General features: G+C 43.2%; 1 protein-coding gene across 3 annotated transcripts in view; it reads left to right on the plus strand.

Annotated features, from left to right (window-relative positions):
* Positions 1 to 19,434, plus strand: part of PTBP3 (polypyrimidine tract binding protein 3) — a 181,922-nt gene that overhangs the window by 123,381 nt on the left and 39,107 nt on the right. For all 3 annotated transcript variants that reach the window (XM_038770374.1, XM_038770373.1, XM_038770375.1), the window contains 2 exons: positions 2,616 to 2,726; positions 10,528 to 10,702. In XM_038770374.1, the coding sequence (XP_038626302.1) occupies positions 2,616 to 2,726; positions 10,528 to 10,702 (286 nt within the window). The remainder of the gene's footprint in view (positions 1 to 2,615; positions 2,727 to 10,527; positions 10,703 to 19,434) is intronic.

Genomic DNA, 19,434 nt, shown 5'->3' on the forward strand with positions numbered 1-19,434 from the left:
TCTATTCCTGAAACTCATTATGGCTTTTGATTCATTTCCACATGGCATTCTCATTGATAGCCTGGGAAAATATGGTCTTAACCATAGAGTTTGTCAGGTTGGTGTACAGAGAACTAATGGCTTGATGTCAGCCTCGGGGAACATTTTGAGAGGGTGTCTGAGAGGATCAGTTTAACATAGTCATAATATGGATGAAGATATCTAACATGCTCATCACATTTGCAAATTGAGCAGGGTTATCAACACGAAGATAACCCTTAAAGATAAGGCTGCTCAGAAAGCGTAAAAAGACTTCGATATCCTAGGCAACCATGAGGTGAATACATAGGCTTAACTTTCAAAGAAAGAGACTTTCCAGAGAGAGGATAATAGGATAGTCTAGAAAAATGTCATTTGTCGTATTTGGAGAATTTACTGTGTCATTTCAGATAATCACAGGAGAATTAGCTTTGGAATGGGGATGGCTGATTCCAGTTGGCAGTTTGGAGTAAAGATAAAACTTTTAGGACTGCAGAAAATCGTGACGACTTGGAAATTTAGTCATTGACCACGTGATTTAAATTCCCTAAGAGAGTACGTTGAGAGATCAAAAAACTACAATTTATGCATTACAACTTTTTGTCTGATATTGAAATCTCTTTAATGTTTTGCACCAAAGTAACGAATATAACAAATAAACAAATCCTGCAACATCTGGGTAACAGCTGTGTATGATTCCCAAATCTTGCCGTATATGAGGTTCTGGTTAGACCTGATCGACTTTTGAGTATGAGGATATAGTTAATAGAGTAGCAGTAAATAAAGGGATCAATAGCGTTAATATTAGAACTCTTGGGATTTAGGTCTTCGTAATCTCAGCTAAAACGTTAGCTGTTGCCAGGATTCTTTCTGTTTATTACAAAAACTTTTAATCTGGTAAGCCTTTTGTTGAGTGAATGCCAGTAGTTATAATCTTTACATCTATTTTTGCCAAGTTCTAACTAAAAAAAAAATTAGCTTTCAGTGATTACTTTTACCATGAGTTTGATTTTAATGCACAGTTAATCCTTTTTACTGTTCGAAAAAACAAGGTTAGAATACTCAAAAGACTTTTGGGGTTTTAAAATTCCCCTGTGAGCAGGCAGATGGAGAATTTTCTTGTTTATTTTTGAAAACTCTCGATAAGCTTCCAGCGACCCATCAAAATGTATATGATGGTGCAATCCGAGTAGAAATCTGTAGAGCTAATAAAATTATTTTTAAAGTCAGAAACCTGAACTTTAAAAAATCACTCTGGGGAAGCATGCTATGCCCCTGGGAAAGAAGTGGTAAACTCACTACTTGCAATGCAAAATTAAAATCAAATTATTTTTCTTCATTTCCCCTAAATAAATGGTGACTGCACGGTGAATGAAAAATATGAAATTGGAGGCTCACTGGGAGAGGTGATGGTTGTACCAGTGTGTGAATGGAAAGGGGAAAAGAGAAGAAAGTGGGACAGTGTGCGAATCAGAGCACTCTGTGAAATTACGTGGTGGTGTTTATGCTCAGTAACATATTGGACCCCCTAAAAGCTTGTGGGTGGAAGTCAGGGCCTCCTGAAATGAAACGGGATGGTCCTCTGCCTCATGCCACCCTACTTTCATCACCACTTTTACTCCCAGCTTGAATGTCTGAATGTAAAATTCTTCTTGTGAGTTCTTCGGGGAAGTTCCGTCTTTTAAATGGCATAGGAAAAATATTCTTGTGGGGAAGTTGCTTGGTTCAAAAGCAGATTGTATAGTTGAATGTTCAAGGTGCCAGCCAACATCTAGGTGTTTTTCTTCAAAAGCCTGTCTAAAGTTTGCTTTCCTTTTTGTAAATCTGTTGAAGAAATGAGGTGGATTCCAAGAAACAAGGTCTGTAGAGACCAGGGATCGGCAACTTTTTTGTGCAGAGGGACCAAACACAATGAAACCTTTGAGCAGTGAGTGCACAAAGAGCCGATAAATCAATTTTGAACACACACCAATGCAGTTTCCTTCACTGTGAATCTAATGGCTTGAAATACTTCATCCCTCTCTGCGTAAAGCCCACTTGGCCCCAACTCTGCCTTCGGGGTGGGAGGTCTTGGGCTACTCAGTTTTATGCCCCCCTCCTTGTGACATGTGACATTGTCATGTTTGCGCACGATATATGTGATGGTATCATTGCATCGTGTGTCTGCTTCATAGCAACAGCTGCTGCTTCCCCGGGGGAGGGAAGTAAGGGAGGGGAAGGGAAATCTGAGAGCTGCCTGAGTGGAAGGCAGTGGTAGAATTTAATCTTTTGTCTCTTCCCTCTTCCATTTCCTCTCTCCTCCCTGTCCCATGACCTGTGTCAAGTTTTGGCCATGCTGCTCTGGCACGGTGGCTAGGGGAGGGCTTCCTGGGGCTGGGTGGTGGCTACCTAAGACCTGCTCCTTTCCTGGGTGGACTGGGGCAAGGATCCTTTGGTCCAAATGGAGCAGGGTGAGCAGTCTGAGCAGCATGAGTTCGACAGTATAAATGAAGGAAGACTGACGCAAGGGGCCCTTGCGGGTAATTAAAAGAAAAATTGCCACCTCGTTCTGAAGTAAACAGTCATTCCTGATTTACCATGTCAACTATTTCTTGCAGATATTCTCCAAGTTTGGAACTGTCTTGAAGATTATCACCTTCACAAAGAACAATCAGTTTCAGGCTCTGCTTCAGTTCGCTGATCCGATGAATGCACATTATGCCAAAATGGTAATTATACTCATGATTGTCTTAAAAATAAAATGTATTCACTTTTAAAGCACGTTTGTACTTCTATAATGCGTATTAGAACTACTTCATGATGTTGCAATTGTCAGTGCGTAAAGCTGCTTTAGGTAATGTAGTCTTTCTGTGGGTTACTGTACATCTTCATAGAAACAGGCTTATGTTGGCATTCAGCAATATTTATTATGTGAACCATATGTACAGTACTGTAGCAGATGCTTAACAAAATACAGTAGAGTTAAAGACATGATCCCTGCCCTTGAAAAGCTATAATGTTATATCCCTCATGTTATAATGGGGGAAAATGGAGGAAAACCATAGATACAACTGGAAATAGCAAGAGTATGGAAAAATGAATGCATGAATAATAAAGTAACTGTTTTATGGTATTTTTAAAGCACTTATGTGCCAGGCACTATTATTATTAGTAATAATAATAGTATTTGCTAAGCACTTACTATGCACCAAGCACTGTTCTAAGCACTGGGGTAGTTACAAGGTAATCAGGTTGTCCCACGTGGGGCTCACAGTCTTAATTCCAATTCCATTTCATCTCCATTTTAAAGATGAGGGAACGGAGGCACAGAGAAGTGAAGTGACTTGCCCAAGGTCACACAGCAGACATGTGGCGGGGCTCTAAGCACTGGGGTAGTTACAAACTAATCAGTTTGGACACAGTCCATGTCCCACATGGGGCTAACAGTCTTAATCCCCGTTTTGCTGATGAGGTAACTGGGGCCCAGAGAAGCGAAGTGACTTGCCCAGGGTCACACAGCCGACACGTGGTGGAGCCGGGATTAGAACCCAGGTCCTTCTGACTTCCAAGCTTGTGCCCTAGCCACGAGGCCATGCTGCAGTTTAAGTGCTAAGGGTGACTGTTGGGATGGGCTGATCAGGGTGGTGGAAATTAGTTGGGGACTGCGTACAGGAGGAGGAGCAAAGTGTTTTGTGCGGTGCATTAAGAGCAAAATGAAGTATGAGAGTTAGCTTGGAACAAATGAGGAATGCAAACTGGGTATAACGATTGAACAGAGACAATGTGGAAGAAGGAGGGAACCTTGGAGTTAATGATCTGGGGGACTGTGGATTGTCTTCGAAGGTTTTCGATTTAGTGGAGTTATCCGGGCCACAGAGCAGACTGAAGAGTGGAGAAATTTGAGGCAGGGAGACCAATGAGGAGGCTGATACACCAGTCTGATCTGATGATGAAGAGAGCTTGGACCAGGTTGGGAGCCGTTTGGATGAAGGGAAAGGTGCAAATCTTGGCAACATTTTGGAGGAAAACGGGCGGAGTTTAGCCACGGACCAAGTGGGATCAAACATGACACCAAGATTTGTGAACTTCCGAGACAGGGAGGAAGGTGATTTTTATCAACTGTGATGGAAAAGTTCAGAGGAGGGGTGAGTTTGAGAGATAAGATGGGGAATGTTGCCAACTTGTACTTCCCAAGTGCTTAGTACAGTGCTCTGCACTTAGTAAGCGCTCAATAAATACGATTGATGATGAATTCAATTTTTGCCTAGGTGGATTTAAAATGCCAGCGGGAAATCCAGGCGGAGGTGTCCCAGGTGGACATTTTCGACTCAACTGGTTTGGTTTTTGAAGTCATGGTGGAAGCTATAAGAGTTTTTTAAGTGGTTTTATTTTGGGAGGGAGGGCAGGGAGGCTTGGATTTAAGCATCCTAAATGGGAAATTTTCAGTGTGAATAAGGTACATGGGGTAACTTTGAAATTGTTTCTAATTCCCACATACTTATACAGTGCAAGAAATGTAGGTTAATCGAGTTAATTGCATTTTCATTTTGTCAGAGATATTGCTTTTGATGGCAGATTTTTATTCAAAGCTGTAAATTAGGGTGTATTGCAAATTCCTACTGTTAATTGATAAAAGTAGTTGTATCTACTCTTTTAAAAAAGAAATCGTTCCTTTTCTTTCAAGATGAGCCATTGGAATTGATGAAATTCTGTTTCATGTTTTCTTTCTCTTAAATTAGCTCCCAATGCTGTGAAACTTTCTGAAAACGTTCAGTAGATGCATGTTTTATAAGCTAGATAAAGTTAAGGTAGCAATAGTGCAAGCATGCTTTAGATTTGGGATAAATCAATAGGTGGCCTACTTTTCAAAAGTTGTACTTTAATGACCACATTAAAGTGCTATTTGGACAAACAATAAAAAAATACTTTTGCATTCCAACAACATGTGCTTAGAAACCCAAATCTTGACTTTTCATTTCTCGTGCCAAAACTTCGAACCCTCTACAATTGGCAATGTGATCTAAAAGTATAAAGGTCATTCATAATTCCTGTTTTAGTAATCTCCAATCTTGTACTTGCTTTGCCAACAAGGAGACCAGATGCACTGTGAATGTTTGTTAGGGAAGGTAAATTTCCTTCCTTAAATCAATCATTCGTATTTATTGAGCAGTTACAGTGTGCAAAGCACTGTACTAAGCACTTGGGAGAGTCCAATGCAAGAGAGTTGGTAGGCATGTTCCCTGCCCGCAAGGAGCTTGCAGTTTAGAGAAGGGCTGACCATCAGACTGTGTTGCCAATTTGTACTTCCCAAGCGCTTAGTGCAGTGCTCTGCACATAGTAAGCGCTCAATAAATACGATTGATGATGATGATGATCAGACTGAGGCCAAGGTAGCCAGAGAATGGGTTGCAGGAAATCTGCATCCAGAAGGTGAAGCTTTTTTTCCCCCCTCAACTCAGGACATGGACAGGGGGGATGGCGAACATAATTCCTATGTTTACACCAGGAAGAGGATTACAAGGCCAAGAATGTACCAGCCTCTAACCATTGGGATCCCTCAAAGTTCAGTTCTAGTCTCCATTTACACTCACCCCCTTGGGGAGCTCGTCCTCGCCCTCGGCTCCAGTACCACCTCTACAGGGATGGTTTCCAAATCTACCTCTCCAGCCCCATCCTCTCTCCTTCTCTGTAGTCTTGCATTGCCTCCTGCCTTCATTTTTTTTCTTCACAGTTTTGCCACTTGCCTGCTGTGCCATCTTGGGCAAGTCACGTGACTGCTCTGTGCCTCAGTTTCCTCATCTGTGAAATGGGGATTGAATCCTACTCCCTCTTACTTACACCATGAGCCCCATGTGGTACAGGGCCTGTGTCTAACCTGATTATTTTGTCTCTAAACCGGTACTTAGTGCTTGTCACATAGTAATCACAATAATAATCATTATCACCATCCTCTCTATTTGGCTGTCTTGGCGACACCTCAAATCTAACCTGTCGAAAACAAAATTCTTCACTTTCCTACCCAAACTCTCTCCTGTCCCTAACTTTCCCATCACCTTTGACAACATCATCATCCTCCCTGATTCACGAGCCCGCAACCTTGGCATTATCCTTGATATATATATATATATCTCTCTCTCAACCCGCGTATTCACTCAGTCGCCAAATCCTGCTGAATCTGCCCCTTCTGTCCTGCCAGATTGCGCCCAGGCTGGTCCAGGCATATCTCATGTTGATTAAAGCATCAGCCTCCTCTCTGACCTCCCTGCCTCCAGCCTCCCTCTCCCCAGTCCACACTCCACTCTGCTTCTCTGATGGTTTTTCTAAAAAAAAACAATGTTCTGTGCACACCTCACCACTCCTCAAAAACCTCCAATGCTTGCCCATCCTTCTCTTCATCAAACAGAAACTTCTTACCATCGGCTTTAAGGTACACTACGTCTGGCTCCTCTAATACCGATCTCTTCATTGTACTTCACTCTCATCTCACTCATTTCTCTTGCTCACTGTATCCCTCCTGCATGGATCTCCCACTGCGCTCCCCGTCCCCGCACCTTCATACTTGACAAAACTACCACTCTCTCCATCTTCAAAGCACTACTGAAGACACATCTCCGCCAGGAAGCCTGCCCTGACGAATATCTCATCTCCCCATGCAATTTTCTCTTCCTTCTGCATTACCTATGCACTTGAGTCCACTCCTCCTAACCACTGCAATCAATCAATGGAATTGATTGGTGGATCGATTGGTTGTTGAATAAGCAACAACATGATTTGTCAAGATCCTGGAAATTTCAGCAGCGCTGCTTTAGGAATGTACTGGTCAGCTTGAATAAGTGGACTAAGATAGGTGTCCCTAAAAACATGAATAAAGGACAAGTCAACCTGCTAATATAGAAGGTTTAGACCTTCTGTAAAGTTCCCAGTATGATGACGTAAAGATGACTGATTTGTTATTTCAAACTTCCTGCGAAGGAATGTGACACTTTTTTGAGTGTATTCCCTCAGTTAGATGAAAGGCATAGAAGAGCAACTATTTAGTTTTATTATTTTGTAGCTAACACTTTTCTCATCTGTCTTGCTATCTATCAGCTCCTTCTTACATAACCTACGATTAAGGATAGAAATGATCTTTGCTGTAGTTTGTTTCTTTTTATTTTGTCTTCTGAATGTCCAGTGTATGTTATGTAAGCAATTTCCACTAGGCCACGCTGCTTGTCAAGTATCATGTTTACAGTCATCGTAATTTCTAAAGTATGTTTGCTAAATTTTCAAGAACAATCCAGCTGGTACAGGATTTAAGATTCACTTGGCTCTTTTATTCTCTGTTCTAACAATAGAAAGCTAGGTGTTTCTGTGACTACAGGCTTAGGTTGAGTTTTGATTGCCAGGTGAGTTTAAGCACGTAATAAAGGAATCTTTCCTCGCATTCAAATTGATACAATAAATAATTACCATAATGCTCAAATGCACTTATTTCAGCATGTACACATGCATGGTATTGTGCCATTTCATAAACTGTAAACAAATACAACACCTGCCCTGTAGGACACTACAGTCTAAAAGTGGTTTATGTCAATAGTTTTCTGTATTCTCTTGGCTCTGGAAGCTGTCACAATGGAAGGAAGAACTGGTATGGAAAATAAAAAAATCTTGGAGAGCCTTAATCAGCCTTTTCTATGTCTCTCCTGCTTAGCAGACTCTTAGATTGTCCCTCAGAAACAGTAAATCTTGGGCCCATTTATTCCCCCTTTTCCCCCTTTCTGAACTTTTGCATTTTGTGAAGATGAACTTGTGGGTATGGGAGCTTGGGTGTGGTAGGGGAAGAGAGTGGATAGGTACAAAGACAGAGCAGGGGGGACTGGGGACTTGAGAAGGAAGGTAACATACTGGAATAATAGGTGATAATAATAATAATTATGGTACTTGTCAAGTGCTTACTATGCGTTAAGCACTGGGTAGGTACAAGATAATCAGATTGGACACAGTCCTTGTCCCTCATGGGGGTCACACTCTGAATCCCCGTTTCACAAATGAGGTAACTGAGTCCCAAAGAAGTTATGTGACACAGCAGCATGTGGCAGAGTTGGGGTTAGAACCCAGGTCCTTCTGCCTCCTGGACTCACGCTCTATCAACTAGGCCACGCTGGGCAGAGGAATAAATGAGAGAGAAGTCGTGTTGCTGTGCAGAAAGAAGGGCAGAGTTCTACCTTTGTGTCTGGCCAGCAAGTCACCACACAGTCTTTTGGATGCTACAGAAACAGTGGCTATGTTCCTGAGGATTTAATCTTCCCTCTCTGCATTTCTATCCCTCTTCTTTCACACTAGTTACTCTTTTCCTCCCCCCTTTTCATTCTCCTTTTTTCCAGCACCAGTGGTAAGACCAAAAAAAAAAAAAAAATTCTAGCCTCTTCGTCAAGGGAAACAGCATGGCTTAGTGGATAAAACACAGGCCTGGGAATCAGAAGGTCCTGGGTTCTAATCCCAGTTCTGCCACTTGTCTGCTGTGTGACCTTGTTGGGCAAGTCACTTTATTTCTCTGGGCCTCAGTGACCTCATCTGTAAAATGGGGATTAAGACTGTGAGCCCCACACAGGTCAGGGACTGTGTCCAACCTCATTTGCTTATATTCACCCCATCACTTAGTACAGTGCCCTGCACATAGTAAGTGCTTAACAAATACCATAATTATTATTATTAAGATAGTGCACTGGTTTCCAAAGGGCACTGCAACATGAGAGAGTGAGTCCATCTAATGCCTCATTTTCCAGCTCTGTGTTCTCTCATGCTAGACTTCTTAGAAAAATCTCAATTTCAGTCATCGATTTTTCTGCTTAGAAATAAGAGAAGCAGTGTTTCCTAATACTAGATTTGTATGCCTCACTTTGTGGTAGGGAATGCAGATAGAATGAGGTATTGAGCTCGTGGTGGAAAAATGTCTCTTCTGAAAGAATTTAGACAAAGTACAATGCTCTTGGCTTCTGAAAAGAAGCTTGCTTTGATTTGTCTTATTTGTCTAAGATAGCCGGGGATGTCCTAAGCACTGGGCTAGACACTTGCTTATGAGATAGCACACAGTCCCTGTCCTTCATGGGGCCCACAGTCTACTTTAGTCCCCATTTACAAGTGAGGAAACCGAGGCCCAAAGGACTTATGTGACTTGCCCAAGGTCACACAGTAGGCCAGGGGCAAAGCTGCATCTCCTGACTTCCAGTCCCATGCTCTTCCCACTATCCATTGCTCCCTAATGGATGATAGGGAAATAAGTGAATAGAATAACAGAAGAGTTGAAGGACATGAGGGTGATAAATCGATTGATAAGGAGAGAATTACTGCAAGAGGAAAGGAATTTGAAAGAGAACAGGGAAAGACAAGTATGGTATTCATCTGAATCTGTATGAGGTTTGGGTTTTTCTGCTGGTGTGGTATAAAAAATTAATCTGAACTTATAGCTGGAAGTTTGGTGACCAGTTGACCGTTGTATTGAGTTTTCTCTCAGTTCTCATTAGGATTTTATCCTATGAAATGTTCTTCAGAAATCAAAATTTCTCAAATTCAGATGGGAAATAGGAATGTAATTTTACTTCCCCTGGGAATTGGGGGTGATTTTACACTGTAGATCATAGGTCGCTGTTGAGTGTGTAATATTAATATTTATTAAGCACCTGATGTGTGCAGAGGACTGTACTAAGCACCACGGAGCGGGGGCGGGGTATGCGGATGGACCATAGGTGAGAATTAGACACGGTCCCTGGACCTGCAATCTAAGAGGAAGCATTTGGGGAAGCATTTGTGACAGACACAAAAGGAAAGATGAAATAACATAACTATAAGCAACATAAAAAAGACAGAGTTCAGAGGTTCCTCTGTCTGACGAGAAAGGGGACTGGCCTTGAGCCGACGCAGCTTAAATCCCCAACTGTTAATAATAATAATAATAATAATGATAATAATAATGGTATTTAAGCGCTTACTATGTGCCAGGCACTGTACTAGGTGCTGGGGTGGATACAAGCAAATTGAGTTGGACACAGTCCCTGTCCCATGTGGGGCTCTCAGTCGTATTCCCAATTTTACAGATGAGGTAACTGAGGCACAGTGAAGTGAAGTGATTTGCCCAAGGTCACACAGCAGACGTGGCAGGGATGGGATTAGAACCCAAGGCCTTCCGACTCCCAGGCTCAAGCTCTAACCACTATGCCATGCTGCTTCTCTATACCACATGTACATGGTATGTTAGGATTGAGGGCCCTAGCCGGGTGGCATGACGGGAAGACAGCAGGTGATCCTGGCGGTTTCATTCGACGGTTCGGTTTATACAATGCTGTTGTTTCCTGAGCTGGCAAAATATATAAATAAGAAATGTATAGCCACCTTAAGATTGAGAGAGTATATTGCACAGGAAGGGGAGAACATACTTAAATTTGAACGGTCGTCCTAAACATTAGTTTTATGGTGAATACTAAAGCTAATTCAGTACGTTAATATACATTTTGGAAAACTTATTCTTGTTTGTTTGTTTTTTTTTAATAGGCTCTGGATGGGCAGAATATTTACAATGCATGTTGCACTCTGAGAATTGACTTTTCCAAGTTAACTAGCCTTAATGTGAAGTATAACAATGACAAAAGCAGAGACTTCACTCGCCTTGACCTTCCTTCTGGTGATGGCCAGCCAACCCTTGACCCTGCCATGGCTGCTGCTTTTGGTAAGTAAGCTCTGCCTTTGGGTCAAATAAATTAGCTGTCCTTGGATATCGATGTTGGGAGGTTTACAGACTTTACACTCTAGATTTTTCCAAGATTCTTAAAGCAGAACAAGCGTTCCGGACCAAAAATATAGGTACTTATTAAAGAGTTGATGACTAGAGATTTTTATAGTGAAACCTCAATCATCAGAGGTAATTGGGACTAAAGCTAGGTCAAGTCACCAAAAGATGGAGTCTCAAACAAACTGGGTTGAGCTTTTTCAGACAGATTTGTCTCAAATACTCTTTGGTTATCCAAATATTTTGGGTTGTTCATTCAATTCAATCCTGTGGGTTATCCACAGTAAGCTCAGTTGGATAACTGTTGACTATCTGATAATCAATTTTCTACTGCAATTGAAATTCCATTACCTATTCATTTCCCGACAGTGGTAATAACATATTGCTTTGTGATGGTATGTACTCTGTAGCAAGAACATTTGCCTTTTCACAGTTGAACAATAAAGTGAGTATTCAACAGAGATTATATATTTGAAGGACAAGTCTGTCTGCAAGTAGCTTGGAATTGTGAGCCTATTGGAAAAGATGTTTTGAAGGATTGATTCATTTCCAATCTGCTATATTAAGAAAGTAAAGTTTAGGAAGTTAAATTGCTAACAACTTAATTAAAAGTCTGCCAGAAATTCATAACAGCTAAGGAATTCAGATCTTCACGGTTGAAAAAATTTTCCCAATTAAACCTGTTATCTAGGGGAATGTAAGACCAAACAAAGAGTATTCCTTTCCCCTCTTCAGTGTAGCGTCATCTTCAGCATGAGCATCTACTGTGTGCTGAGCACTGTACCAAGTGTTTGATTATATGCAGTAGAAGTAAAAGGCACAGTTCCTCCCCTAGGAGGTTGAAATCTAGTGGGCAGGGAAGTGGATATAAAGAGTAAGAGCATAGATAAATAGCAACAAAAGTAAGCAATTAAAAGAATGATAAATGTATATTCCTGTGAGTGGTAAATTGGCTGATGGGGTGTTATGACCAGAAAAGGTGGGAATTTAAGGGCTTGGAATGTGGGCGGGACATGGTATTAATAGTATTTACTAAATGCTTGTTGCACACAAAGCACTCTACTAGACACTGGGCAAAAGTACCCAGATGAGAATTAGACTTGGTCTCTAGCCCTCAGGGGCTCACAGTCTAAGAATACTAGAGTTGGGTTTGGCGTTAGACCCCTGAGGAAAAGGTAAAACAGTAATAAGAAGATATCGAAATTTCCCCACCTGGCAACTGGTTACCTTCAGAACTAAGCAAGCCTCTGCTCTTGAAGCAGATTCTTGCAGTCTTTCCATGTTGTGAAACTCAATCTTCAGATATTTCTTAAAATTCTCTACATCTGGTGTATTTTCCTTGAGACCACAGCAATCGGGGACACCCAGGGACCCTGAATTGTCAGACTCTGTTGCGTTGGCTTCAGAACACTGAGACTAGGGCCATTTAGCGCCTTCCCAAATTTTGAAAAATCCAAAGAAAATGCGGAATTAGAAATTCCAGCCGTGTTCCAGATGATAGCTCTGTGAAGGCCCCGGTAATTATAAATAAATCAGGGTTCCCATATAGGATATCCCATTATCCCATATAGGATAATGGCCAAAGTTGCAATTTAATCACTTATATACATTGGAAAGAGTAGCAGCAGAAAATACCAAAGTTGAATAGAGGGCTTGTGTTCTCATCATCACCTGTCCCTTTCCTGTCACCTTCTCCCCAGTATTCTTTGACCACTCTAAGGCTCCATCCACTAATATTCTCTCTGCCAGAAAACAGTAGTGATACTGTAGTCATCAATGTCAATGCCTTATATTCAATTTAAGAATTAATCAGTAGTGTTTATTGACTACCTACTGTGTGCAGAGCACTGTACTTAGCACACGGGAACAAGGAGTATACAATTTAGCTGGGGAAACGAAGACCTGTGATTTACAGGTGAGAGGAAGAAATGCCAAAGTAGCAGAGTCTGTAAATTAACAAGTACAAAAGGACGATAGGAGGTTATGGGCACAAGCGCTGAGAGATAGAGGTAGTTGTGGAGATGGAAACCGAGACAAAGACAAATTAATCAGACAAAGCCTCTTGATGGAGATGGAGTTTCAGAAAGGCTTTTTGGATAGGAAGAGCTGAGGTCTGGTGGATGTGAAGCAGAAGGGAGTTCCAGGCTGGAGGAAACGCCTGAGCCAGAGATCGGAGGCAGGAGAGTCAGGATCTTGGGAGAAGCGGAGAATGAAAGCTCAGCTATAGTAGGAGAAGAGATCGTTTTTAAAAAGTGTGGCCTCATATAATCACTTCAAATGATTTATCAACCCATCCTTTAAACCTTTAATTAAAGGAGGTTCTGAAACCACCTTAGAGAAACTTTTGAAGGTTTTAACTAAAGTATTATCTCTTCACTAATTTTAACCCAGATTCCTTTCGTGAATAAATCAGTAGTCATGATAAAGCAAATGGTGATTTCCAGTCTGTATTTCCTAACAATCTGTTTAGTGAGTTGAGGGTCTCACCAGTGAGGAACAGAGCAGGATAACTTCATAGGATGTTCCATCCTAAAATTTATTGTCGTTTTCTTCAGCCTCCCTGCTTCTGTGACTCATGTTGAGTTTGCAAATGCCAGCCAAACTCCAGACTCAGTCTGTTTTTCCCTCCCATTCTACTGTTTCTATTCCATTTTGTATTTGTGATTATCTTCCTTATCACATTTATTCTTTCTAAATTTAATACAGGCCATTTTGGAAATAATCCCTATCATAGCTATGTTCGTTTCCTTTGTTTCAACTCCTCATTAATTTTTTTTTTTGTTTGCCAAGCATGGCAATTGGTTGGGTATTTTTAGAGATTTGGGCACAACTGTTCTTGTTTTATTTCCCAACCATCCAGGTATGTGATTTTCTTTTGTTTTTTTCCATGTTGAGTTTATATAGTACTTGCCTTAGATGAATACAATTACATCGATTTCCTCCCCGCCCCCCTTTTAAAATGAGAGGTGTTGATCACAGGAAATGTCGCCGGGGTGAGGTGCTACTATACAGGCCAATTGTCAGTACATTTTTTCGGCTAAGCAAAACCCTTGTCTACACCCCAGGAAACCTTTGAGGAGACTAAATCCATCAACATAATCATTTCAAACAAATGTGGGCCATGTGGCTAGAAACACATTTTTTAGTATCAGATTCCTAAATTAGCCATGAAGTGGCCATTCACATGGCTGTCCAAGTGCTTGGGAGGGAGTGTACATTTGGAAGGAGTGTTTGTGAATGTGGGAGGGAGTGTAGACCCCCATTTCATTGGGGACGATGGCCTCCATGAATCCGGCATCACGGGGTGACACTATTTGCTTCGCCCCACAGCTCGCTGGGCCGAGGGTGGGATGTGGGGGAGTGAAGACAGCTGTAGCTAGCCAATCTCATTCTTTGGAGTTGGCACAGTAGTAGAGGTGGAGGTAATAGAGCGGCTCTGCCTCTTGTCACCTGTCAGCAGGAGGAGGAAGATGAGAAGAATGGCTTGACTGCATATCTACTTCTCACAGAGGACCAGGGGCCTGGTGCATGTGCAGGGGTCCAGGCGTGGATGGAGGTCTTTTGGAAACAAGACGGGGGTCAGAATAATGGAGCCGTAGCAACTGCACACACGCTGCGGGATTGTGCAGCTACTACCACTGTTAGATCAAGTTCCGCAGCAGTGGCAACAGCCACGCTGCGGACAATCAATCAATCATATTTACTGAGCGCTTAGTGCGTGCAGAGCACTGTACTGAGTGCTTGGGAGAGTACAATACAACCGAGTTGGTAGGCACATCCCCTGCCCACAACGAGCTCAACAGTCTAGAGGGGGAGAAAGACATTAATATAAATAAGTAAATTACTGATATGAGCATAAGTGCAGTGGGGCTGAGGGAGGTGTGAGTAAAAGGAGTGGGAAATGAGGGTTTAGTCAGGGAAGGCCTCTTAGAGGAAATGTTTCTTCGATAAGGCTTTGAAGTTGGAGAGAGTAATTGTCTGTCGGATATGAAGAGGGAGGGCGTTCCAGGATGTGGGCGAGAGGTCGGTGGCGAGATAGACGAGATCGAGGTGCAGTAAGTTGGCATTAGAGGAGCGGGGTGTGTGGGCTGGGTTGGAGTGGGAGAGGAGCGAGGTGAGGTGGGAGGGGGCAACGTGATTTAGTGTTTTAAGGGAAACAAAGCCGGTAGATCCTGGCCCCAGAATGATGGCACACCAGGGAATATGCAGCCTAGCAGCAAACCGGGCAGGGGAACGGCAAGTGGGCTCCAGAGCCGGGGTGAGGGGAGCCTCTCGCACCCAGTGCCGTAGCCCTGTGAGGACCACAGGGGTCTCAGGGGAGGAGGTGGCATTCTTTTTGTACTTTTCACTTCCTCTTCCTTCCCCTCAGTTTTCCTCCGTTTCCTTCCTCCTTCCCTCCTCTCCCCAACTTCTTCCTTTCTTGTTTCTCAAGGCTTTGTCCCCACATTCGCTCCAGCGGTCAAAATGATGCTCCTAAGGTGCGGCAAGGACTGTATATGGGAGGGTGCAAATGACTGTGGGGAGGCAGCTTGTAAGTGATTACGGGAGAGACCTTACGGTTGCGACGGGCGGGTGGAGTGGGTGTGTATATATGAGGGAGTGTGGTTGTATACGTCGGGTGGAGTGAGGTTGCGGGTGGGAGGAGGTTGAGGGGCTTTGCGTAGGCAAGTGAGAGCATGGGTGTATATGAGTCTGTCTCTTTCTATCTCTGTTCTTCTCTTGCCTATTTCTCCCTCCTAATCTTGAGTCTCTGCCACCACTCCCATGGAAGCCCCACCTACTACAAGAAATTAATAGAGCTATCTCTATTCTCCAGTTCTCACCAGAGAGGGGAATGTGGGATTGAGGGGTGGGTTTGGATCCAAAAGGGACAAGGAGCCCACTTTGGACCCAGACCCAGACCCAGATCCAGATCCAGTTCCAGGTCGCTGGAGGGCAGCAAGCAAGGTAAGCCACCTCTGTCTTTGTGTTTATTTTGTGGGGTGGTTTTTTTTTGGAATGCCATGAACTTCCAGTGGCTTACCGTAGAAAAGGAGGGCTTCTAGGGAAGCGTGGTTGCCCTGCCCTTGGCTAACCTCTTGCCTAACAAGGAGTCTACAGCTCACATATTTTGCTTTTTTTTCTTTCTTTCCCATTCCTTCACTCTCTACACCTTACACTTCTGTGTTGAAGCCCTTTTAATCTCCAGTATTCTATAAGTGGAAGTGCTTCATTCACTCACGGTATAAGGACGGGATAAGGACCCATCCAGGGTCTGTCAGAGAGGATACAGAGGTATCCTTTTCCAGGGCCACAGACTGTGCCAGGTTCCCCAGTGAAGACTCCAATGCACCCTTACCCCAACCAACCTTCTCAGAGAATGTGCTGTGATTACTACTTTGGGATATTGGTTGCTGAAGAAGCCATTCGGCAGCCTTGTTTAGGAATGCACCGCTACCCCCAAATGGGGAAGGAGACTAGGCAATGGATCCTAATCTGGAGTCTGGACTCACACTCACGGTTCCAAAGCCTGCAACCGAAATAACCTTAAGAAAGTGACCATTGCGTTGTGGAGTATCAGGATGGTACATGAGGAAAACAAGCGTTGCCAAGAAAGAAGGACAGCAGTTGTAGCACGTGAACTGTCCAGATACGGAGTCGACATCACAGCACTAAGCGAAACTCGACTCCCGGACGAAGAACAGCTCACTGCCACAGGTGCTGGATGCGCCTAATTTTGGAGAAGTCTTCTCTCTTCAGAACAGCAGCTGTCAGGGGTTGGTTTTGCAGTCAGATAATCACTGATATCGGGCCTTCCACATCTGCCCAGAGGTATAAGTGGCCTTCTGACGATGCTACACCTACCCCTGAAACAAGATGATTTTGTCGCCATCATCATCACAGATCCCTCCTTCCCCGCTCACGAACCGCACTGAAGAAATGTGAATCCGTTAAGGTTTAGACAGACTCATCGCAGGAGGACAAATATCTCAACTGGAAGAAAGTCAGTATCATACTGGGGATTTTCAAACCAACCAGCAGTGGTCTATTTTTACTCTGGGAACGTGCCAGACACCATCCAGTGATGACCTATAACATCTTCCGTCTGCCAAACAGAAAACATCCTGGATGTACCCACTATCTTAACAGTGGCATCTCATCGACCACATCATAATGCTACGGTGATATCTCAAGGAAGTATGGCTCAAAGCAGCCGTGTGTCCAAAGCACTGTGTGATACCCTCTGAGCTTACACCAACTTTACAACCATTGGATCAAAAAACACCCTAGAGACTACCAAAGCAGCTGAACGGTATACTCTTGCAAAAAAAGGAAAATGAGGAGCACCCCAGCAAGTTACAGCAGCCCTGCTGGAATGGGGAATCACTACCACAATATCCATTGCAAACAAAAATTGGGCATTTCTCCTTGACATTGTCTACCAGGCAAATTCATCAAGATTAGTTTGATGGAAAAGATTGGTTGATCAAATGACTCAGATGAAAAGACTTACTGCAGCCAAGTAGATACTTTACCATACATCTAAATCTCAGGATTTAGAGAAAAGAGAGGTTTACAGAAATCATGTTGAGATTTGCAAATCAAGTTAAGGAGCATACATGCTTGATGCGTGAGGGGATGCCAGAGCGGAAGACATCTACGGCTCTGCGGCCCATCACTAAACAAGAACTTCTAAACATCATTAAAGAAGTTACATTCATTCATTCGTATTCATTGAGCACTTACTGTGTGCAGAGCACTGTACTAAATGTTTAATTGCCCCCTAGCATATTATCCCAGCACATCTGAAGAGCTAAAATGTCTTCATCCTCATCACGGGCAAGGCCGGCACCCTGAAGAGACGACAGCAGCGCTTCAGTGTTTTCCTAAAGTCACCGTCTGTTACTGACGATGAGATCCTGCAAAACGTAGAAAATATACCAATGTGTGAATATGTGGTACCTGTCCCAACTATCTAGGAAGACGCCCTGGCCAACAGAGCTATGAAAATGGCAGAGCATCTGGACCACAAAGCATTCATTCATGCAGTTGTATTTATTGAGACCTTACAGTGTGCAAAGCCTGAGAGAGTACAGCACAACAATAAGCAGGCACATTCCTCGCCCACAACGAGCTTACAGTCTCTCGCAGAGGTCTCCAAGCAAGAAGGGGAGACACTGCTTAAACACTTAGACCATCTTTTTTTCAACATGTGGAACACTGAGGCAATGCTACAGGACCTTAAAGGTGAAATAGTCAATCAGTCTCATCACCATTTTCAAGAACAAAGGCGAAAGCTCAGATTGCTCAAACTATCAAGGCATCCCACTTTTGCGGATGCAAACGAGAGGCGATGATCCCTTCCTCACAGGGCTATTTTGAGGATAAACTGACACAGTTGACATGAGAGGACTTTTGAGGAAGTAAAACGCTGTACAAAACTGACGATATGATTCTTATACAGTTTTCGTAGATCTTACAAAAGCACTTGACACCATCAGTAGATCTGGAGTCTGTGCATTGTTTAGTACATTTGACCCACCTGAGAAGTTCTTTAAGATTCTGAGCCTGGCGGATTAGGTCAGAGTTGGGGATGCCTTTTATAATCTCTTCCCCATCACTGGTAGGGTCTAGCGGGGAGGCAGAGTAGGCCCTGGCCTTTTCAGTTTTTTCAAAACAGTTACGCTGGAAAATACAGAAAGGGACCTGGATGTAAGCTCTAAGCATCATCCAAAGCCCTCGGGTGATCATTCCAAAATTTGTCTCTGTAGATGACTGCTCCTTAGAGACGTATATCATTACCATTGTCATTGCCTTTGTTAAGCATTTACAACGTGTCAGGCGCTGTTCTGACAGTGGGGTAGAGGTGAGTTAATCAGGTCAGTCACAGCCCCTGTCCCGCGTGGGGCTCAGTCTAAGCAGGAAGGAGAACAGGAACATGCCCACAAAGACACGGAAGCGATTGTAAAACACTTGGACCGAATCAGTGTTTCAGTCAACTGGGGACCGAAGATAGTATTGAGGAAACCTGAAGCAGTGTTTCAGCCTGCACCAGGGAAACCCTGCACGCAGCCAAAAATCTTCATTGGCAACATGGAGAAAAATGCTATAGACAAATTGCTTTTCCTGGACATTAGCCAAAGAAAAAATGAGAGACAAGGCAAAAATAGAATCAAGAAAGTGAGCAGATCTTTGAGGGCCTCAGAGGTGTAATCCTGGCCAACTTTCTGTACTGCAGTGAGACTGGGATTTTCTTCCGCAGATGCCACATCAAGCTTCTAGAGTAACAATAATTAATAATTATGGTATTTGTTAAGCGCTTCCTATGTGCTGAGCACTGTTCTAAGCGCTGAGGTAGATACAAGATAATCAGGTTGTCCCGGGGGGGGCTTACAGTTTTAATCCCCATTTTACAAATGAGGTAACTGAGGCCCAGAGAACTTAAGCAGTTTGCCCAAGGTCACCCCTCAGCAAACAAGTGACGTAGCTGGGATTAGAACCCACGACCTCTAACTCCCAAGCCCCGTGCTCTTTCCATTAACCCACGCTGCTCCTCAATTCAGACTCCTAGAATTGAAGCTATGCTTACTTGGATACAGGTTCTTTGAGTGGAAAGCGAGGAGGATTGAAGACCGTAGACTACCCCAGAGACCTCCTGTATGAGATGAAATTGGATAACTGAAAACCAGAAG

This window comes from Tachyglossus aculeatus, chromosome X3 (genome assembly GCF_015852505.1).
Source record: "Tachyglossus aculeatus isolate mTacAcu1 chromosome X3, mTacAcu1.pri, whole genome shotgun sequence".
NCBI lineage: Eukaryota > Metazoa > Chordata > Mammalia > Monotremata > Tachyglossidae > Tachyglossus > Tachyglossus aculeatus.